This window comes from Trichechus manatus, unplaced genomic scaffold, assembly GCF_000243295.1.
Source record: "Trichechus manatus latirostris isolate Lorelei unplaced genomic scaffold, TriManLat1.0 scaffold00282, whole genome shotgun sequence".
NCBI lineage: Eukaryota > Metazoa > Chordata > Mammalia > Sirenia > Trichechidae > Trichechus > Trichechus manatus.
In genome coordinates, this window is record NW_004444218.1 from 986,122 (window position 1) to 1,009,736 (window position 23,615).

At 49.8% G+C, this 23,615-nt stretch overlaps 1 protein-coding gene across 5 annotated transcripts in view; it reads left to right on the plus strand.

Moving 5' to 3' along the window:
- TANGO2 (transport and golgi organization 2 homolog) overlaps positions 1-23,615 on the plus strand; it is a 65,517-nt gene that overhangs the window by 38,754 nt on the left and 3,148 nt on the right. For 4 of the 5 annotated variants that reach the window (XM_023725052.1, XM_023725053.1, XM_023725050.1 and 1 more), the window contains 5 exons: positions 10,573-10,692; positions 11,331-11,445; positions 16,197-16,267; positions 19,883-20,036; positions 21,679-21,783. In XM_023725052.1, the coding sequence (XP_023580820.1) occupies positions 10,573-10,692; positions 11,331-11,445; positions 16,197-16,267; positions 19,883-20,036; positions 21,679-21,783 (565 nt within the window). Of the gene's footprint in view, positions 1-10,572; positions 10,693-11,330; positions 11,446-16,196; positions 16,268-19,882; positions 20,037-21,678; positions 21,784-23,615 lie in introns of those variants that run through there. The other variant, XM_012559616.2, reaches the window with a different exon arrangement.

Consider the following 23,615-nt stretch of genomic DNA (forward strand, 5'->3'; position numbering starts at 1 on the left):
TCTGTCTTAGTCTATAAGCTCTGCTGAAACCTATCCACTATGGTGACCCTACTGGTATTTGAAGTACTGGTGGCTTAGCTTCCAGCATCACAGCAACACACAAGCCACCACAGTACAACAAACTGAGAGACACATGGTGGCTGGTTTCTATATGTTTGTTTATTTCATATAAGTGAGATCATACAATATTGGTCCTTTCTAACTGACTTATTTCACTTAGCATAATGTTTTCAAGGTTCATCCATGTAGTGGCATGCATCAGGACTTCATTTCTCTTTACAGATGAGTAATATTCTATAGTATGTATGTACCACATTGTCTTTATTTTGATTTATCTTCTTGCCTGAAAGAGCATATTGTTAGCCTTCTGTGAGGTGCAAGCCCGTACTCAGTCACTTTGTGAAAAGTCACCCTTGTGCATGTGTGTGTTTGTGTTTGTATACATGTCTGTTTATGTCCAAGTGTCCCTCCTTCCAGCGATGTCTGAGCCTGAGTTTGAAGAGCGAAGGCTTGGATAGTGCACATTCAGGTGGGGAGCTGGGCACTGTGGCCTTGTCACCTTCATGGGCCTCTGTTGCCCAAGGTGTTCCCATGGGGGTACAGAGTGGAAGTGACAGCTGTGCCCCCCACCCTCGCAGATAGCAGCCTCACAGTGACAGAAAACGGTCCCAGCCCACAGGGTGGGCTGCAGGGACACGCTGGCCAGGCCATGGGGTCCCTCTGACTGTGACTGTGCCAGGTGCCAGGCAGGCCCTGGGAGACGGGTAGAGCTGACAGAGCGCTCCACGGTGTCCATCCGGGCCAGGTGTGGATTTGTGGGCCCACAGAGGCTGCGTGTACCCTGCTCTGCTGATGCCTCCCAGGCCTCCCTGGGCCCTCTCTTCCATCCCAGGCTCACTCCGGCAGGCTCTCCCAGGCCCCCCAGCTGCAGTATAGGACTGGAAAAGGTTTCTAAAGGCTCAGCTATGACGTTTACACCAAGGACTCTCGAGTAGTCATGTGCCTGGGGAGTGATGTGATGAGCATGCTGCCAGGACTGTCATCCTGGCACCCATGTGGAAGGAGGACTGCAGCTGGGAGACTGAGGTGGGGCACTTTCTGGGTCAGGAGGGTCTGAAGGTCCAGCTGCTGGTGGGAAAAGCTGCTCCGAGGCTATGAGCAGTGCCCCTAGATGGTTGGAACAAGAGGATAAGGAGCCTGGCTCTCAGGGCCGGGTCTCACCTTCCTGTGAACCTGCATGGAGCCCCTTGGACCTGCCTGGATGTACAGACTAGAGAGTGGTGAGGGTGCCCTCGCTGGCTCCGAGCTCAGGGCATGGTCAGTACAGAGGGCGAGGAGCCAGGCCTTGGTCAGGAACTGAAGGCGCATCACCCAGGGTGCAGTGCACGTGGAGGGCTCACAGGGTAAGAAGGCAAGTCTGTGATGTTGCAGGAGGATGGCTGAGGAGACATTCCTGGCATCGTGGGCTAGGGTGGAGCAGAAGGGGGCAGTGAGGGAGGATGGGATAGGCAGCGTGAGCTGCTTCTGCAAAATGTGCAGGTGTGTGGGGTTGAAGTGGGTGGGAGCTGGTCATTGGCCAAGGAGCTGATGTCCTTGGGAAGTGGGAAAGAGAACTTCAAGGCAGGTGGGTAGACAGGGTGCCTTGCAAAGCAGTTACCCTCATTTTTAGATGAAGCACTGGAGGCTGCTCAGCCACTGTCCTCCTTGGCACTCAGGCCCTTGCCCTGCTCCTGAATCCATGTCGATCCCAGCTAAGAAACTCTAGCTGCATGGATTCATTTGTTCTTTGTAGTGGTTTGGAGGTGACTAGCAGGCATGCTGATATGGGGCTCCTGTCTAGTAGCAGATGAGGCAGTGGTGGTTCACCTTCCATGCAGGAGACTTGGATTTGATTCCTGTGAAGCCACCACCTATCTTGTCCGTGGAGTCTTGCATGTTGCTATGATGTTGAACATGTTTCGGCAGAGCTTTTAGCCCAAGATAGACTAGGAAGAAAGGCCTGGTGATTTTACTTCAAAAATCAGCCAATGAAAACCCTATGGATCACAACGATCTGCTCCACAATTCCTCATGGGGATGGTGCAGGATCGGGCAGCATTTTGTTCCATTGTGCATAGGGTAACCATGAGTCGGGGCTTACTCAACAGCAGCTTACAACAGCCTAGTGGCATAGGAGCCCTGTCTCACCACAGTGCTGGGTGGGCTCAGTGTCCATTGCACCCAGGTTAAGGCTGGAAGATACCAAGGTCCACATCCTCACTTTGTCTGGCATAACCAAATTGTATGCAGAATTTTAGGCCTGTGGTTCTCAAAGTGTGGTCCCTGGACCAGTAACATCAGCTTTCCGTGTTAGAGGTTGAATTGTGTCTTTCAAAAAGATAGGTTGAAGTCCTAACCCTCGGTACCTGTAAAGGTGACCTTGTTGGGAAATAGAGTCTTTGAAAATGTTATCAATTAAGTTAACATGAGGTCATACTGGAGGAGGATGAGTCTAATCCAATATGAGACATGTCCTTATAAAAGAAGAGAAGAGACAAAGACACACACAGAGCGAAGACGGCCATCTGAAGATGGAGGCAGAGATTGGAGTGATCTACAAACCAAGAAACGCCAAGGATTGTGAGCCATCACCAGAAGCTAGGAGGGAGGCATGGAACAAATTCTCCCTCAGAGTCCTCAGAAGGAATCAACACAACTGATACCTTAATTTCGGACTGCTGGCCTCCAGAACTGTGAGATGATAAATTTCTGTTCTTATAAGCCACTGATTCTTATAAGCGATGATCATGAGGATGTTGCAGGACCGGGCAATGTTTTGTTCTGTTGTACGTAGGGTCATTATTATGTCATACATAGGAAACCAACTTAGCAGCACCTAACAACAACAACAACAGCATAAGCCACCAATTTATGGTACTTTTGTTACAACAGACCTAGGAAACTAATACACCTGGGAACTTGTTAAAAATGCAGACCATCAAATTTTGAAAAATTCTGACTATTATTTCTTCAAATGTTTGTTCTGTCCTCTGCTCTCTCTCCTCTCTTTCAGAGACTCCAAGTACACATCTGTTAGTTTGCTTAAGATTGTCCCATACTTCAGTGATGCTTTGTTCATTTTAGGTAGCGATGTGTTTCATTTTTAAAAAATAATTTATTAAGGTGAAATTGACATAACATACAATTAACTATTTTAAAGTGAACAATTCATTGGTATTTGGTACATTTACAGTGTTGTACAACCACCACCTCTATCTAGTTCCAAAACTTTTCCATCACTTCAGAGTAAAAGTCCATGGGTACATTAACCCTTTTGTTACCATGTGATGGCATGTGTTTTCAGTACTGGAATACATACTTACTACTTGAGTGTGCTTAAATTTTTGGCTGGTAATATAGATTTTGAGAGATATGATCAGGTAATACATTCTACCAATGAGGCTAGTGGCACTTTGGCACCACCACTCTGTGGTGTGACAGTATACCAGTGGGAACTAGGTACATAATTTATTGCGGCACCTTTCCATTAGGTTGCATGGGGAAACTTTGGTTTTTCAAATATGACACAGAAAAACCAAAAATACTCTTCAGGGCTCCCTAACTATCACACAGGAAAGCTGTAATTATGCCTGCAAACCTAATCTCACAGAAAGAAAAGAAAAAGCCAAAATTTACAAAGCTACCACATCCAGGAAGCATCACCTAATAGAATGCTCAGCCTACACAACAATGAGCCTCCAACTCCAGTCTGCTGAGCTTCATGCATTTCAGAAGAGACCCACTTTGACACTAAATGCATTGGAAGCAGAATAACATACTACCTATGAGGTCCAGAGGCATAAAAAGGGGCCAGTTTACCCTTATACCAGTGGTAACAAAATTAAACAGTATCTCTCCAGTCTTCCTCCCCGCCCCCTCCCCGTCCCTGGTAACCACCAATCTGCATTCTGTCTCTAGGGATTTATCAATTTATCTATTTTAGATATTTCATATAAATGGAATCATACAATATGTAACCTTTTGTGTCTGGTCATCCACATTGCAGCAAATATCAGTACTTCATTCCTTTTATAGCTGAATAATATTCCATTGTATATATACACCCCAATTTGTTTATCCATTCATCTGTAGCTGGCCATTTGGGCTGTTTTCACCTTTGGCTATTGTGAATAGTGCTACTATGAACATTCATGTACACGTACTTGTATGAGTCCCTGTTTTTAACTCTTTGGGGTAAATACGTAAGAGTGGAATTTCTGGGCATATGATAATTCTATGTTTAACTTTTTGAGGAACTACCAAGCTTTTCTTTTGTTTCTCTTGCTTTTGGTGGCATATCTAAGAATCCATTGCTAAATCAAGGGTCATGAAGATTTACCCCTAAGTTTTTTTCTAAGAATTTTATAGTTTTCACTCTTATATTTAGGTTGTTGATCCATTTTGATTTGATTTTTATACTTCAAGGCAGGGTTCCAACTTCATTCTTTTGCATGCGAATATCCAGCTGTTCCACCACCATTTGTTGAAGGGACTATTCTTTCCCCCATTGAATAGTCTTGTCACCATTGTTGAAAACCAAATGGCCATAGATATATGGGTTTGTATCTGAACTCTCAATTCTATTTTATTGGGCTATATGTCTGTTTTTATGCCAGTATCATACTGCTTTGATTACTGCAACTTTGTAGTAAGTTTTGAGTCCTCCAACTTTGTTCTTATTTTTCAAGATTGTTTTGACTATTTGGGAATCCTTGCAATTCCATATGAATTTGAGAACTGGCTTTTCTATTTCTTCAAAAAAGGCTGTTTGAATTTTGATAGGGATTATATTTAATTGGTAGATCATTTTGGGTAGTGTTGGCACTCTAACAATATTGTCTTCCGGTCCATGAACACAGATGTCTTACCATTTATTTATTTAGGTCTTCTTTGATTTCCTTCAGCAGTGTTTTGTAGTTTTCAGCGTACAAGTCTTTTACCTCCTAGGTTAAATTTATTCGTAGGTATTTTATTCTTTTTGATGCTATTACAAATGGAATAGTTTTATTAATTTCATTTTTGGATAGTTTATTACTGGTGTATAGAAACACGACTGATTTTTGTGTGTTGATCTTGTACCCTGCAACTTTTAGTGTATTAGCTCTAGAAGCTTTTTGTGTGTGTCTGTAGATTCTTTGGGGTTTTTTATATATAGGATCATGTCATCTGCAAATGTAGTTTTCTTCTTCCTTTCCCAATTTGGATGCCTTTTATTTCTTTTTCTTGCCTAATTGCCCTGGCTAGAACTTCCAGTACATTGTTAAATAGCAGTGGTGAAAGTGGGCATCCTTGTTTTGCTCCTAATGTTAGGAGAAAGCTTTCAGTCTTCCAACATTGAGTATGATTGCTGTTTTTCATAAATGCCCTTTATTATGTTGAGGAGTTTCCCTTCTAGTCCTAGTTTACTGAGTACTTTTATTGTGAAAGGGTGTTTCATTTTGTCAAATGCCTTTTCGGCATCAATTGAGATGATCATGTGGGCTTTTTTTTCCCCCTTTATTCTATTAATTTGGTGTTTTACATTTGATTTTTATGTTGAACTACTTTGCATTCCTGGGATAAATCTCACTTGGTCATGGTGTATAATCCTTTTAATATACTGTTGGATTCAGTTTGCTAGTATTGTGTTTAGGATTTTGCGTCTATATTCATACGGGATATTGGTCTGTAGTGGGTTTTTTTAAACATTTTATTGTTGTTTAGGTGAAAGTTTACAGAGCAAATTAGTTTCCCATTCAACAGTTTATACACAGCCTGTTTTGTGACATTGGTTGTAAGCCCCAGAATGTGTCAGCACTCTCCCCCCTTTCTCCTTAGGTTCCCCATGTCCTTTTGCCCAGTTTTCCTGATCCTACCGTCCTTCTGAACTTTGCTTTTGGGCAAATGCTCCCCTTTAGGTCTTGTATATTTGATTGTCCTTGAGATGTACATTCCTCACTGATGTTACTGTTCATTTTATAGGCCTTTCTATTGTATGGATGTAATGTGATCTCCGGGAGTGATTTCAGCTCCAAGTTGGAAGAGTGTCTAAGGGCCATAGTCTCAGGGATTCCACTAGTCTCTATCAGACCAGTAAGTCTGGTCTTATGAGTTTGAATATTGTTCTACATTTCTCTCCCACTCTGTCCAGGACCTTCTTTTGTGATCCTGGTCAGAACAGTCGATAGTGGTAGCTGGGCACCATCTGGTTCTTCTGGTCTCAGGCTAGTGGAGGCCATGGTTCATGTGGTCCATTTGTCCTTTGGACTAAATCTTTCCTTGAGGTCCTTGAGTCTTTGATTTTCTTCACTCTTCTTTGCACTGGATGGAAAGAGACCAGTTGTTGTACCTTAGATGGCTGCTCACAAGCTTTTAAGACCCCAGTCACTACTCATCAAGGTAGGATGTAGAACATTGTCTGTATGGATTATGATATGCCAGTTGACCTAGATGTCCCCCGAGGCTATGGTCTCTAAGCCCTCAAGCCCAGTATCTCCATCCCGGGAAGTGTATGGTTGTGGCTAAGAAGTTTTCGTGACTGTGTCCCCCTGTGCGCATTATTGCCTACATGGGTATATTTGCAGCATGTACACATATATATGTATGTGAGTGTACTTCCACACACTCTCCCACCCCTGTTCGGCTTACACATCTACCTATGTATCCACATTTCTACCTATGTATCCACTCGTACGTTATTGTTTTTTATTAGTTGCTTTAGGATTATATCTGTCTTAGTATTTACCATTGTTGCCTTTTACCCTTGCATACCTTTCAGTGTCTTTCTTCACCTTGATTCTGTTGTGCTGACTTCTCCCATATTATGTATTATCTCTTCCTTCACCAAAGTTAGTATGTATCTACTATGTAGTTAGTGGTTCCCCACCCCCATCCCTGGTAATGATCAAAGAATGTTTCTGTCTGTGTGAAAACCTTTTCTTGACTTTTTATAATAGTAGTATCTTATACAATATTTGTCCTTTTGTGATTAGCTTGTTTCACTCAGCCTAATGTCCTCCAGGTTCATCCATGTTGTGAGATGTTTCATGGATTCGTTGTTACTCTTTAATGTTGCGTGGTATTCCACTGTGTGTGTATACCACAGTTTGTTTATCCATTCATCCATTGATGGACCCTTAGGCTGTTTCCATCTTTTTGCTATTGTAAATAATGCTACAATGAACATGGGTGTGCATATGTCTGTTCATGTCACGGCTCTTACTTCTCTAGGATATATATCTGGGAGTGGGATTGCTGGATCATATGGTATTTCTATTTCTAGCTTTTTGAGGAACTGCCATATCGTTTTCCATAGTGTTTGTACCATTTTACATTCCCACCAGCAGTTTGTTGTTTTCTGTTTTTATGATCAGTGCCATTATTACCCGTGTGAGATGGTATCTCATTGTAGTTTTGATTTGCATCTCTCCAGTGGCTAATGATCGCGAGCATCTCTTCATGTGTTTGTTGACTGCCTGGATGTCTTCTTTGGTGAACTGTCCTTTGTCCATTTTTTAATTGGATTTTTTGTCTTTTTGTTGTTAAGTTATTGGAGTTTTCTATAAATTTTAGAGAGGTCTATAGTTTTCTTGTGGTGTCTTTGGCTTCAGTACCAGGGCAATGGCAATGCTAGCCTCATAGAATGAATTAGGAAGTGTTCCCTCCTATTCTATTTTGGAAGAGTTTGAGAAGGGTTGGTGTTAATTCTTCTTTAAATGTTTGGTAGATTTTACCAATGTAGCCATTTGGTCCTAGACTTTTCTTTTTTGTTTTGTTTTGTTTTTTTAATTACTGATTCAATCTCTTTACTTATTACAGGTCTGTTCAGATTTTTTATTTCTTCATGAGTTCATTTTGTTAATTTGTGTCTTTCTGTGACTCTGTCTGTTATGTCTAGTTTACCTAATTTGTGGGTGTGCAGTATTTCATAGTGTTCTCGTCAGTCCTCAGCTCAATTCTTGAAGGGGCCCCTCCGCAGATCTCTGGGTTGTCTCTGTGGTGCTCTTTCTTCTCTGGTCCTTTCAGCCTGTGAACTCCAGCTGAACTCTACCTGTCTTGGTCTCCCCAGACTCTCAACCCATCTCCCCAGCTCAGGAGTCTGCTGGTCTCTGCCTGGGTCCCCCTCCCTGCGCTGTGGACTGGAGACTTTCCGGACCGGAAGCTGGGGCAATTGTAAGACTCATCTCATTTATCCCATCTCTCAGAGATCACTGTCCTTTGCCTGATGTCCAGTATCTTAAAACCTGTTGTTTCATCTATTTTGTTCATATTTTGGTTGCCTTAGTTGGGAGGGTAACTCTGGACACTGTTGCTTGACCAGGTGTGGAAGTTTCATTCATCTTTTTATTGTTGATTTATAGGAGCTTTTTATATTCTGCACACAAGCCCTTTGTTAGATAAATGTGTTACCTATTCATTTTCTTGGAGCCCTGCTGGCATAGTGGTTGAGAGCTTGGCTGCTAACCAAAAGGTCAACAGTTCAAATCCACCAGCCACTCCTTGGAAACCCTATGGGGCCGTTCTACTCTGTCCTGTAAGATCGCTGTGAGTCAGAATCGACTCAACAGCAACGGGTTTGGTTTGTTTGTTTTATTCATTTTCTTAATCTTTTGGTAAGCAGAATATTTTGATGAAGTCCAGTTAAACTATTTTTTCTTTTATGGTGTGTTGTTTTTATGTCTTATCCAAAAAAAAAAAAAAAAATCCTTTTTGTTTTTCAGTTTGTTATTTGCTAATTTTATTTTATTTTTTTAAATTTTATTGTGTTTTGAACTAAAACAATTTCCAAGGCCAACTCTTCAGACAAAGATTGGACTGGACAGCGGGACATAAAATGATACTCGTGAAGACTGTGCTTCTTAGCTCAAGTAGATACATGAGACTAAATGGGCAGCTTCTGTCGGGAGGTGAGATGAGAAGGCAGAGAGAGTTAGGAGCTGGTTGAGTGGACACGGGAAATTAGGGGTGGAAAGGAGGAGTGTGCTGTCACAGTACAGGGAGAGCAATTAGGGTCACATAACAATGTATGTATAAATTTTTGTATAGGAGACTAACTTGAAATGTAAACTTTCACATAAGCTACAACAATAAACAAAAAAATAGAAAATAAAATAAAATTTTATTGTGTTTTAGGTGAAAGCTTACAGTGCAAATTAGTTTTTCATTCAACGAAAAAAATCTTTGCCTACCTGTCTTAGTTTTCCTGGTGCTTCTATAACAGAAATACCACAAGTGAGTGGCTTTAATGAACAGAAATTTATTTTGTCATAGTTTAGGAAGCTAAAAGCATTGGTCTAGAGGAAGGCTCTCTCTCTCTGCTGTACGGCAAAATCCTTGTCTCTGCTTCTCTAGCCCCTGAGTTCCTTGGTTCCTTGGCAATCTCCACGTGGCATCTATCTTTCCCCCATTTGTGCTTGTTGTCCCCACATCTATAAGGCTCTTTATATCACTCAGATGTGATTAGGTTTAGGACACACCCTACACTAATATCGCCTTAGTAGCATAACAAAGAAAATCCTATTCCCAAATGGGATTATATCCACAGGTATAGGGGTTAGGATTCCATCACATATTTTTGAGGGGGACACAATTCAATCCATAACACTACCCTAAGGTCATACATTTTCTTCTGTTTATTTCTAAAATTCTTCTGGTTCTGGGTTTTATGTTTAGGTTTTGATTTATCTCAAATTAATTTTTATTGTGAGGTAGGGGTTGAGATTCGTTTTTTCCTCCTGTCTCTCCAGGTGTTTCAGCATCATTTATTGAATGGGTATTCTTTGCCTATTGCATTACCATGACAGCTTGTTTAAAAACCAGTTGAACATATACGTGTGGCTCTATTCTGAACTCTTCTGTTCCATTGATCTGTGTGTCCATCTTGATGCCAGCACCACACTCACTGTCTTGATTATTGTAGCATTTAAGTAAGTCTTCAAATCAAGTAGTGTAAGTTCTCTAACTTTATTCTTCTTTTTCAGGATTGTTTCAGCTATTCTAAGTCATTTCCCTATGAACATAAATCATAGAATCAATTTATTTGATTTCTGTAATCCAAAAAGCCTGGGATTTTGCTTGACATTGTGTTGAATCCATCAGTCATTTGGGGAGAAATGTTGTCTTAACAATATTGAGTCTTCCAGTCAATGAACAAGCATATCTCTCCTTTTAATTCTGCCTGCTTGACCTCTCTCAGCCATGCATTACAGTTTCTAGTCTTTAGGCGTTATACATTTTTTGCTAAACTTTTTTTTATCATCCTAAGTATTTTTTTTTAACGCTGTGGGCTCCAGGGAGTCCCTGGGTGGTGCAGATAGTTAAGTGCTGGACTACTAGCCAGAAGGTTGGCAGTTTGAGCCTGCTCAGAGCATGGGCTCCAGGGGCTGCCTTGCCCTATTTGCTTGCCCTGTCCAATGGCCAGGGATGCTGGGCTGGGCTGCATCTCCTCCCGGAGTATGCCTCTCCCCAGGTGACGGGGACAGGGTGGGGGACCAGACTGAGGATGGTGCCACCTGTGGTGAGCATTGCTGGTAGTGATGCTGCTGTCCACCACAGGGCTCGACATGGAGGAAGGGAAGGAAGGCGGGACATGGCTCGGCATCAGCACACGGGGCAAGCTGGCAGCGCTCACCAACTACCTGCAGCCACGGCTGGACAGGGACGCCCGGGGCAGAGGTATGGCTGGGGCAGCACAGAGGGCTGGGCAGCCTACAGGCAGGGCTTCTAGGGCACTGTGACCTGCCCAAGATGACATGTTCATGGTACAGCACATGGCAGAGACAGAAGAGTGAGACACAAGTGACGCTCATTCCCCCATCCTGGCAGCCCAGTGACATCATTGCAGAGGCCATCCTCAGCCCTTACCTGCCCGGACACGATCGCTCCTCTCAGGGGACATGTTCCATGTTGTGTCCCAGCCAAGCTGTTCCTCCTGACCGCTGTGTTTGCCCCATTGGGTCACCAGCCTGGCTGTGGGGTGTTCCTAATGTTTGCAGAACAGATGTCTCTGAGAGGACAGCTCTGTGGACATATGTTTTCCCTACAGACAACTTTTTTCCTCAGGCTGGGTTTCCAATGTGGATACAATGGGGGAAAATCAAAACAGACCACCAGAAACAGAATTCTCGGGGCCAGCCTCCCTGCTGCTGGGTGCTGAGGTGTGGCCCAGCCCTGGTGGTGGTCAGTCTGGCTCCAGGGCTCTGGTCAGGCCCGACTTCTCCCTTACGGCCCCCATCAGTCTTCCTGGGGAGAGGGGCTCAGCTGCAGGAGGTCCCTGCAGCCTCAGCCATGGGCACCTTGCTCTCTGCACACAGGTGGACTGGTCACCCACTTCCTGACCACAGACATAGACAGCTTGTCCTACCTGAAGAAGGTCTCCATGGAGGGGCACCTGTACAACGGCTTTAACCTGATAGCAGCGGATTTAAGGTGGGTCTCCCTGGGGGGGTGGGCCCCCAAGAGCATCCGCTAGTACCCTGCTGCAGGCTCAGAGGGTAGAGGGATCCCATCCTGCTGGTCGGCATGGGGTACACTGCAGCATCTGTGGAGCCTCTCCTAGGCCTTGCTGCTGGGGCTGTGTGCCTCATGCTGATGGGCTTGATGCATATTCCAATTCTCTTTCCTGTGCCTGTGTCAGTACCTCTGGCTCAAGGCCTGGAGAGCACTGTGTGACTGTGTCTGGTGGACATTTCCTAGGATAGGAACATGCTATCACCCACCCACCCTCTGTCTTACGGTCCCCTCCGTGGGTCCGTGAGGAGCTGGTCAAGCTGTTTATGGTGGTATGTGAGTGGGTGCTGCCTGTTGAGGTTTGCAAAGTCCTGCACCCTCTGCTGCAGGCAGAGCCAGGGACATGTGGCCAACCAGATTAGGGGGTACAGCGCTGGCTTTGGGAGGCCCCACCGTGGTCAGGTGTGGTTCTGGGATGAGCAGGTGGGTTATGGTGCCCACCTAGAGTGCTTACCACTTGCCAGGGCTCTTGGAATCTGGAGCAGGTAAAGGCTTAGAGGACGTGAGGGTGGCCAAGGACCCAGAGGGTCCAAGGGCCAGGCCAGGCAAGTGGGTTGGGAGGGCAATGGTGGCTGTAAAGCATAGGAGCCCTCTCTGATGAAATGACCCCACTACATTACCTAGGTGATGGAGTGGGCCTAGCTGGGAGGGAGGATGTACATGCTGTAGGGAGGGGAGCAGACACAGAGTCACTCGGCCCTTTTCATGACCTTTAGGTGCCCGGGGATGGAATGCCTTGGCCATGGTGGCTCTGGTGAGCTCATAGGGTCAGGGCCCCCCTTCTCCTGCAAACCTTGATGCCCAGCTTAGCCACCAGCTCCTGGGACACCTACCATACTGCCCACCAGTATGTCTTCCATGACTCTGGCCAGGCGTCTGTCTTCTAGAGACAAGATCTGTGTCCCCACCTGCTGGTCAGCCTCTCAAGGGCTGGTCTGTAGGGCTTCAGTGAGGAATGGGTGTTAGGGTGATGAGGTTGCCCAGAGGCAGCGTGGCGGCAAGGCTTGAGGGCCAGGTCAAGCAGTGGGGACTTGGGGAGGCTGAGACCAGGACAGGGCACCCCCTAGTGCCTTTCTGGGGCTGGTGTTGTCAAGCGGCAGAGACCTATCACTACAGGACTCGGACACCCAGCTGCATGGCAGTGAGGGGGCTTTTCCCACCTGAAGTGGGGGCCAGCTTTCGACAACAGCAAAGAGGAGGAGGGTCCTGTCTACCCTGACTGGGAGGAGAAGGATCCCAGGGAGAGCGCTGGAGGCCTGGGCTGGGCGTGGACATGAGACCCAGGCCTATGTCGGACACACACTTGTATGTGAAGCACACAGGGAAGCGCAATCCCAGCCAGTGGTTCTGGTGGTTCCATGGACCACCTCGCCAGGCACACACAGAACCCTTCATGGGCCTGGGCTCAGCATGTATTCGCAGCAGCCCTGTGTGTGCCCGGGCGGTGGAGTCTTTGAGAGGCAGGGCACCCACCCAGGCTGGTGCAGGCTGGCTTCCTGGTGCCCCTGGCGAACAACATTGTGGCCCACCAGTAGGGCTCCAGGCTGGCAGAGCAGCCATGCTCCTGGCTACTGTGCCGCTGGATGCCAGCTTGTGTCTCCACCCACAGTGCGATTAGGGGGTGCCAGGCTGGTGGGGCCAAGAGAGAAGCATGTCTCTCGGTGGTGCTCTGGAACCTGGAGAAGGCTTGGCTTTGGATGTGGGCCCAGACCAGCCCGGGCATTGACTGCAGAGTGACAGCTCTCTATGCAGTTGCCTCAAATCCCAGGCCTGTTGCTGAGCACCATTTACTGAGTGCTGCTCACCTCGCATCCAGGACACAGTGCCCCTGGGAGGGCGAAGTCAGGTGGGAGTCTCAGCGAGGGGGCGTGACATGGGGCCCATGGACAGCTGTCGGTTAGATGCTGGTCAGTGGGGCAGCATCCTGTGTGCTAGACTGTGGCTGTTTGTTTGTCTGCCGGTGCCAGCATGGCCCTCTGAGTCTGGACGAGTGTGGTCAGAACTTCTGGCCTCTGCAGGGCTTCCTGGCTATGGGGCAGGCGGTGCTGATCGTGGAGCGTGTGCCTGGCTGCTGGGCCCCCGCTGCCCTGTCTGCAGGTTTGGTTGGTGCAGCAGCTCCTCTGGGGAGGGGAGCACTGCTGTGTTACAGTCGAGGTTTGCACATAGAGCCTGAGCTGGTGGGGACACAGGCAGTGCTGCAGCAGGCATGGTGGTCATGAGGAACAACCCCAGCCCAGCAGGCACCCGTCTGCTAACCCTGGGCCCTGCATGCCTCCTGGCGTGGCTGTGCAGAGTTATCTTTCTTTCCAGCTGTCAGGAGCATCCAGGGACAGCCCTTACCCAGGAGGGAGAGGCTGGGTGTGCTATACTTCCCTGTGAAGCACTTGTTAAAAGTCTGGCTTCTAGTTTTTGCACTGGGAGCTGCAGGGGGTTTGTCTATTTGCCCTCCAGTGAAATGAGCTCCCCTGCTTGGAGCCTGCAGTCTGGAGCCCTGGGGACCCCAGAATGGGTTCAGGGAGCGCATATTTAAATTTACCCCTGTGGACTCCACGGCAACTGGTTTGGTTTGATTTGGGGACTTTTTAATGATGACAGTATCCCATGGAGGGGTCTCCTGTGTTCTTTCTCCTTTGCCCTGGGCTGGAGGGTGTTTGCAGCATGAGGCTGCACAAGGGTAGAGACCAGCCACACAGACAAAGGCCCCGGAAAGGTGAGGTCCTGTGGCTGCCTTAGCTGACTGGCCCAGCCCTGGTCTGCCCTGTGCAAAGGCCAGCCCCCTACATGGCCATGAGGTATGGGACATAGCACTGACCTTCCTGACAGATATGTCCACCACTCACCCGCTCCAGAGCCCAGCACGCTGAGGCATCAGTGATGCAGGGGCTCCACCAGGACAGGCAGAGCGGAGGTGTGGGCAGGTGCCCCAGGTGAGATGCGCCCAGGTGCCACAGAGGCAGGCCCCAGGCTTCTCCAGGCCTGCGCACTATGAGGTTCACTGAGTGCTGTGTGCTCCACTCCTCTTCTGCGCCTCCTGGACAGATGGGCTTCACAGCCCATTTTTGGACACAGAGGACAGAGGCAAGGCCAGGTGGGGTCTCTGCGCGCAGGCACTTGCGGCTGGGATCTTCCCCTGCCATGAGGCAGAGCCCTGCACTCTCTTTGCTCCAAAAAGTTCTGTGCCCCCTGCCTCTCCCTCCCCAAGGACTGCCCTGAAGGAGTCCCGCCCAGCCAGACTTCCATAGAGTGACTGTGAACATGCAGGTGCCCCCTCTGAGTGGATGCATGCAGAGAGGCCAGCACTACTACAGGTCAGGCCTGGAGTTGGGGGGCTCCAGGCCCCTTGGAGCTTGTGCAGCTCTCCCTGTGCCTGGAGTCCAGCCAGCCTCCTCTGGTGCAGGGCAGGCCGCTGCCTGGTCAAGGGCCTCCCTCCCTGGACACAGCCTGCAAGAGCAGGTGGTGGCCAGGCAGCAGCAGGTGCCGTGGGGTCAGTGAGCAGCCCCAGGTGGTAGTGCTGCTGAGGAAATCCAGGCCGAGAAGGGAGAGCGCCTTACTCCAGGTCACAGCCAGACCCTAGGTCAGCCCTCCCGTAGTTGGCATGTAGTGGCACCAACAACACAGGTCTATGCGTGTTCAAGCTTTCTACTTGCAAGCAAAATCTCTTAAATTATTAGCCACATGCCATAAGGAAGGAACCAAGAGACAGCTGAGGGAAAAGGTGAACAGAATGTGGGCTGGGGACTCCAGGGCAGGAGCCATGCAGGTCGGGGGCTGGTAAGCAGATCAGCAGGAAGGAGGAGGCCAGGGCCAGGTGGGCAGGCATGGCTGGAGTACCCTCCTGGCACCCTGTGCCCCTTCCTTTCTCTGCGTTTCCTCACTCTGAAGGCCCAGGCCTGCATGTCCAGCAGCTGTCCCGGAAGGTGTCCCAGGCCACGGAGAGTCCTCTGCAGTCAGAGGGGAAAGTGTTCTGAGTTTTAGCAGAAAGATTTATTGTGGTGTTGAGAAACTGGAACATCTTCAGCTTTGTAGTATTTTAAATGAGTTTAAAATGCCCTCAGTGTTCGAAAGTGTGGGAAATGTTTATTCAGGAGCCTCCGGGACCTGGAAGCACCGCCCAAGGCTGTGGGTTGGAGGCCAGCGGGAGCCTCGGAGGGAGGCAGCCATGAGGGTCCGTCTTCTGTGCTCCTGAAGGGTTGGGAGGCTTGGGTGCTGCTCATTTGGAGCTGGGCCAGATGCCTGGGGCAGCTCCTCGGAGTCTGCGGGTGGTTGCTCCTACCCTGCCGAGGATAAGTGCTCTGTGGACTGCCGGTCAAGCTCCCCTACAGTTTTCAGTGATGCAGCCATCCTGGGCCCACACACTGGGGGCATTTGGTGAGGCAGGAAGGTCTTTTAGATGCTGCCACCTCCCAGGCCAGTGGTCTCCTGTGGCACTGTACGAAAGCCAGTGGACTGATGACCTGCCTGTGAGGACAAGGTGGGAGCAGGTGTGCCTGGCCTAGGGGGCTGGGCCCTGGTTAGCTCTGGCCTGGCTGTAGCTGGCCATTGTCCCTGTGTGGCCCTTGGGCGGTGGGGCTGGGCTGGGGCCTTGGAGAGCACAAAGCAGCATGGGGGCAGGACACCTGACTCCTTTCTGGGGCTGTGAACCCATCTGCCCCCTCCCCTCCCATTTGCAGCACGACCAAGGGAGATGTTGTCTGCTACTATGGAAACCGAGGGCAACCTGAGCCTGTCGTCCTGACACCAGGTGAGTCTTCTCCAGCTCTTGGTGACAGGGTGGCATGCTGCTCCTACAGTGACACCCTTGGGAGCCTGGCTCCCTGCTGGTTTACTTTCCTGGAGCCGTACTTTTCAGCCATGTGTGTAACTTATTGCCTGTAACAGCCCGTGGCCTGGTTTGGCTGCAGCAGGGAAAGGCCCAGCGCCCTCAGTGGCTGCCTCCCTACCTTGCTTCTCTCCACTGCCCACACCATGGGCTCTTCCTGCAGAGGTGGGACATGGGTTCACTCTGGGCCCCACACCTTATACCCAGCAGCCCAGTTGGTGTCCCCCTTTCTTGTCTCCAGCTCTTCATGCAGCCCCACTCCATAGAGCCCGCCTCACCACGCAGCTCACTGGGTCCTCCTGGGCGCAACTTGGCCCCAGGATAACTCACTCCACCAGGAGTCCCCTGTGCCTGGGCTGTCCCTTCTTCAGGTTCTTGCCTCTGCCCCTCCTCTCTAGTTTCTGCCCACACCATTCCCGGGTGTCACACCCCCACTCCTGGCCCCATCTGCTCCAACCCAGCCCTCTCCCTAGTTCCAGGACAGACTATCTTCATGCAGACCCCACCCGACACAAGCACAGCCCCCTCCTCCTCCAGGTCCTGCCTGCACTCCTCTCTCCAAATCTGCAGGACCTCCCTGATATCTCGGGAACCAAGGACTCTGTCCTTACTTGTGTGCCTCTGCCAGGGTTGTACCCTTGCTGAGTATGCCTGCCCCCTTCTACTCTGATCACTCACATCTGGGCCAAGAGTGTCCCTTGCCCCATCAACACTGTGAGTCCCATCAGGGAGTCTGCATCCTGTGGTCCCAGATCTGATGCCATGACAGAGTTGGCCCTCCTAGGGAATAGCACAAATGGTATCCAGCACGGTACACCGAGTTATGAAACTGCCAAGACCATTTCACATGTACAACTCAGTGGTGTTTAGGATATTCACAGAGCGGTACAACCATCACCACTATCATTTTTAGAACATTTTCATCTCCCTAGAGAGAAACCGCATACCCTTTGGCTATCGCCTCCCCACAAAATACCAATCCCCCCAGCCCTAGGCAACCGCTAATCTATTATTTGTCTCTATGGGTTTGCCTATTCTGGATGTTTCATACATTGGGATCGTATAATCTATGATCTTTTGCGTCTGGCTTCTTTCACTTACCACAATGTTTTCAAGGATCGCCCGTGTTGTAGCACATACCAGCACTTCATTTCTTTTTATGACCAAGTAATATTCTGTGTATGGATAGACTGCCTTTTGTTTATCCGTTCATCAGTTGACGGACATTTGAGTTGTTTGTACTTTTTGGCCATTGTGAATAATGCTGCTATGAACTTCCACGTACAAATTTTTGTGTGGACATATACTTTCATTTTTCTTGGTTTGAAATTGCTGGGTCATATGGTGACTCTCTGTTTAACCTTTTGAGGAACTACCAGACTGTTTTCCAAAGCAACCACACCATTTATACATTCCTTCCAGCAATGCACAAGGGTTCCAACTTCTCCGCACCCACAACACTTGTCTGTCTTTTTGATTTTTAACCATCCTAGTGGGTGTGAAGTGATATCTCATTGTGGTTTTGATTTGTATTTTCCTGATGACTAATAATGTGGAGCATCTTCTGATGTGCTTATTGGCCATTTGGTATTTTCTTTGGAGAACTGTCTATTCAGATTCTTTGCTCATTTTCTAATTGAGTTGTATGATGATTAGTCTTATGTGTCAGTTTAGCTAGGCTGTAGTACCTAGTTGTTTTTTCAAATACTAATCTAGGTTGTTTCTGTGATGGTATTTTGTAGATATGGTTAACATCTACAGTCATTTGATTTTAAGAAACGGAGATTACTTTCGATATTGTGGGTGCGCCTTATCTAATCAGTTGAAGGCCTTAAGAACAAAAACTGAGGTTTCCTAAAGAAGAGGAAATTCTGCCTTAAGAGTGTAGCATAAAATCCTGCTGAGTTTTCAGCCTGCCAGTCTGTCCTACAGATTTCAGACTTGCCAGCCCCTACAATCGTGTGAGTGAATTCCTTATAATAAATCTCTTAATATTTATCTTGTTAGTTCTGTTTCTCTGGGGAACCCTGAGTGATATAGGTTTTTTCTCTTTTTATTATTGAGTTGTAAGAGTTCTTCACACATTCTAGATGTGTCCCTTATCAGATAAGTGATTTGCAAAAATTGTCTCCCATTCTGTGGACTGTCTCTTCACTTTCTTTATGATGTCTTTTACAGCATAAAAATTTTTAATTTTGATGATGATGCTCAGCTTACCTATTTTTTCTTTTGTTACTTCTGATTTTTGGTGTCACATCTAAGAAACCATTACCAAATCCAAGGTCACAAAGATTTACACTTATGATTTCTTCTAGGAGTTTTACTGGTTAGCTCTTACATTTAGGTGTTTGATCCATTTAGAGTTCATTTTTGTGTGTGGCGTGAGGTAGGGGTCCAGTTCATTCTTTACATGTGGAGTTCCAGTTGCCCAGCACCACTGTTGAATGATGTTCTGTGTTCCTCCTCAGAAAGGACTGAGACACCCTGGTCTGGTGGCTAGGCTGTGGGGGCTCGGCAGAGCCGAGGTGTCCTCCTGGGAAATGGCTAAAGTTATGTCCGACCTGGCTGAGGCCTTCACCTGAAAGTCTAACAGCAGCAGAGAGGGTGCATCTTGATATCCTCTGGGCCCATCATTCAGGACACACGACTCCGATGGTGACACAGGGCAGTGCTTTCTAGAGCAAACACTGTAGCTATAGCCTTTTGAAAAGAAACTCTGAGGGGCCACTCAGCAGACCCCTGTCCACCTCAAGTTCATTTTTCACTTTTCTGACAAGAGAAGCCCTTTTCTTTTTTGTTAGAACTTCTGTTAGCACCTGCGGGAACTTGGTCTGGAACATTTTCGCCCAGAGTCCTCCACTTGGCGATGAGGGGCTGGACTGTGACCCTGCTGAGGCCTTACCCACTCCCACTGGAAAGAGTTATCCCTGATGTTGGTCAGTTTCCGTAACTGCTGACCCTGGAATGATCCCAAGTGGTGGCTTCCTAGCCTTGGGTGTCTGATTCTTCCACCTTTGACCTTTTCAGCTTTTTGGGTACATAGATAGCTGGCAGTTTTTCCTGGCTTGGGGAGGGAGAAGGAAAGGCAGAAAAGGATGGATGGATGGATAGACAGACGGATGGATGGATGGACAGACGTATGTGGGAGTGAGATGCTGGGGCAAGGGAGGGGTTGGTCTCATATTTGGGCTCCTTCTGGAAGACCCCTCTCTGCTTTGCCTGGCTGAATTTCAGCTTGTGTGCTCCTTACTCATCTGTCCACCAAAGTCGTTTGGCGTTTTTTCCTTAGCCTTCTGAGGTCGTCCTGCTTGTTGGCTTCTCTGCTCCTACCTCATAGGCGAGTCAGAAATGTGTGGCAGGAGGTATAGGCAGTATGGGGGCTGACTCAGCCTCTGGCCTGGTCTGTGTCCACCGCTCCTGGTTGTGCCCCGGTGCTCCCCTGGCATGAGCTGGCTGAAAACACTGTGAGTAGGTTGCAGGCATTCGCCCTGAAATCAAGCAGCCTTGTGCTGGCCAGGCTGACCGCACTCTCTACAGGCATCTACGGGCTGAGCAACGCACTGTTGGACACGCCCTGGAGGAAGCTGAGCTTCGGGAAGCAGCTCTTCCAGGAGGTTGTGGAGCAGAGCCAGGCTCTGTCCAAGGACGCCCTCATTGCCCAGCTCCTTGACGTGCTTAACAACGAGGAAGCGTGAGTGGGCAGCTGGCCAGGACTGGGGCAGGCTCACGTGGGGCAGGCTCTGGGGCCTCTAAGAGCAGCAGTGGCTGAGCTGGAGGTGGCTCGGCAAGTGCTTGCTTCGTCAGGCTCCTGGCTGCCCTGACAGCGGTGTCCCAGAAAACTGAGCCAGAGATCCCTACCCCCTCACCTCAACCCCCACTGCCCCAGGAAGTGTGTGGTCGACCAAGGTCTGCTCTCTCAGAACTGCACCCCTTGCCCTGCCCTCGTATACCTCCTTATGCATTTGAGGTTTGTGACAGGGGCCTTCTTTGATGGAGAGAGGTGGGGCAGCTATGGGCTTGTCCACTGGGAAGCTCCAGGCTCTTGGAGGTTTGACACAGGCTCAAGTGGGGCTGAGAGTAGCTGGAGGTGCCTCTCTGCATGTAGAAGACTAGTGGGAGATTCCAGAAGGCTCCAGGTGCTTAGCAAACCCTGGGGAGAGGGACAAACCACAGAAACGACCAGCCACCTTTAGAACGTGTCTGGGGTTTAACTGTCTTTCCTATGTAGTGTCCCACCAGTGACCATGTAACACAGAGTCACATGACCATGACACCCTCGCCCAGGAAATTATGGAGTGGGGTGGGAGGAGCCTTCCCAGCCTCAGCTGCAGAGCTTCTGGTAGCCTCTGCAGGGGACACCCTTGTACTGGGCACCTGTCCTGGGGGTACTGCCCCTTGATGCATCTCAGGGCACCTCAGCCTTGGTTGTCCTAGCTAGGGGTCACAGTGCTTGCCCAAACTGGCAATGCTACCCCCCACATGCCCCTTTACCTTCCTTACCCTGGTCAGGCCACTGTTCTGCCTGGACCACCCAGCGTCCACACCCACCCCAAGCACACACTCCCTCCTTCTCTGGAAGCTGCCCTGACCCACCCCATCCCAGCCACACAGTCTGCCATAGGTCACTCAGCACTCAGTCACTATCTGTCTTTTTGGGTATTCTGTCAGCATGCGGGGGTGCCCAGGCTACATTTACTGACCGCTGTAGCTCTGATGCCAGCAAACAGGAGGGCTCAGGGAGCTCTGTCAACTGGACAGATGGCCCAATGTCCCTCTCAGGCAGACCCAGTGAGTGTGAGCTCACCTCTGCAGCAGGCCTACCCCGTCAGTGAGCTCCACACCCGGCAGCTCCTGCCTACCCACTCAGACCCCTGCAGAGGAACGTGAGCATGTTCCTGAAGGCTTGCTTCTGCCCTTCCCTGGAGATGGGTCCCCTGGCAATGCTCTGACTGGACCCCCAGCATCTCAGACCAGCAGAGCCTGTGGGAACGCTGAGCTCCTGGGTGCTCATGTACCCAAGGCTCTCGGTCCTGGAAAAGCCAGTTGTGCCAGCCTATGCCGGTAGACCTGGCAAGAGGAGCTGGCTGTCCAGTGGCTTGGATCCAATGATGGACTCGTAAGTGAAAGTGTGGACAGAGATTTGAGGCCTTGGGCAGGGAAGTGGTTTGAATGGCCCTTGGGGTTCCCCTCAGCTCACCTTCAGAAGCTAGGCAGCACCTTAGGAACTGAGAGGTAGTTCGTTACAGCCAAGGTAGCACTGCCCAGCCAGACAGCACTGTGGGCAGGGGCAGCTGAGGGGCTGGCTAATGGTGACCACTCCTCTGTCCTTCCAGACAACTGCCAGACCCGGCCATCGTGGACCAGGGCAAGGAGTATGTGCAGCCCATTCTGAGCAAGTACGCGGCTGTGTGTGTGCGCTGCCCAGACTATGGCACCAGGTATGGGTGGGCAGGGCTCTGGCCTTGCTCCGGCTCAGGCTTTGAGGGCAGCTACCCCACACCTCAGGCAAGGAAACCCAGGTTTCCTATGGTCCCATAGCTAGCCAGGGCAGAGGTCTTCCCCAAAAGGCTGGGCCCAGAGTCTCTGCCTTGCCTGGAAGCAGCTACCATTTCAGTTCGGGGGGCTGTGGTGGGCAAACCAACTCAACAGCGAACAGTCATGCACAGGATGCCTGTCGGCACACAGAGGCCTCAGAGGCCTAGGCATGAGGCCCCTGAGCCTCCATGGCCTCCTTGTATGAGGTTCCTGGGCTGCTCTTCCCCATGAGGAACCAGTGCCCAGCCATGCGGGGGCCAAGGTTGTACCAGGAATGCTTGTGTTGACAAATACCTGTGGTTTTGGAGCTGACATTGGGCAGCTCTTCTCACTTGCCCTGAGCCCTTGCATCTGGCACGTCCTCTGTATGACAAGGGCTAGAATTAGGTCAGCTCAGTCTGGGGAAGTTGCCTCAGCCCAGGAAAATGTGAGCCAGTGGCGTTGGCCACAGGGTGAGCATGTTCAGGAGGGGAAGCTGTCGTCACAGGTATCAGGTGTCCTGGTGGATGAGAGGGAGGAGGGTCTTCAGAGCAGATCACGGGCATACTCCCCCCTGCCCGCCCCCCGACCGTGTTATGTACTCGGTGGTGGCTGGAATATGTGGGGGAGGGTGGAAGCTGTTGGACCAGCCCAGGGCTGAGGGGAGGCAGGTGAGAACCACTGGTGGGGTGGGGGGCTCTGGTTTGAGGGGCCACAAACCGACAGTGGGAGCATGGCCTTGAGTTCCCCCTTAGTCCCCATTCCAGCTCTGGCCCTGCCAGCCCGTTGCAACCATCAACAGGGACAGGTAGTGCCTGGGGCAGGGAGAGGAGTCATCTGAGGGATATTTAACTCAGGGAGTGGTCAGCAGGCATTTGTGAGTGCCCACAAGAGGTTGGGCCTGGAACACATGGCCCAGGTTCAGTGCTTGCGACATGCTGGCCTTGTCTCCCACGGCTGTTCTTACTGAGAAGGGGTCACAACCAGAGGCCAGCCAGCAGGGTGGGCCTGAGGAGACTGTGGGCCTGGAGGCAGTTGGGGGAATGGTGGTTCTGACACCCCAGGTTGGGCGTCTTGCAGAAATATGTGTATGGTGTAGGTGGAGGGGGGAGGGCGCTGGCTAGGGTGGACGGGCCCAGTTGGGCACGGGTTTTTGCCAAGGACCCGGCACAACAGGAGGAACAGGCTGAGGCTTCTGAGGCCCACAGTCATGGTTCCTCTTGGACAGGACTTGGCTGGGTGCTGCTCACGTTCCTTGCGCTGCTCACCTGCAGCCGTGCACTCAAATCCTCAGATGGTGCTGCCCTGCCTGTGAGCACCGATGTTCTTGGCATGGGAAGAGGGCAGCCTCATGCAAGTGCAGCCCTGACTGGCCTCGGACCCCAAGTGTGTGCTTAGCGAGCTTCACGAGCCCATGTGTACAGGCACTCTCCTCCTGGGCCCCGCAGTGGGGATCCCGCAATCTAGTAGGGGCCCACAGCCAGTACACGTGGACAGTGACAGGTGCCAACCGGCGCCTCCATGATGTCACACGCACACTTGGTTTCCAGGTTCAGATGGGAGGATATTCAGTGTGCGGTGCCTGGCCCTTCTTGTCCCAGCAGGTGGGAGAGAGTGTGTGTCACCTGCCTCGCCGAAGGGGAGGAGGGTCACTCTCCCCAGGCTGCATGAGGGCAGGGTGTGCTGCCTGACAACAGGGTGCCATGTGGTAGGAGTCCAGCCTCCAGCTTGGCAACCTCAGGAGAGGAGGAGCAGC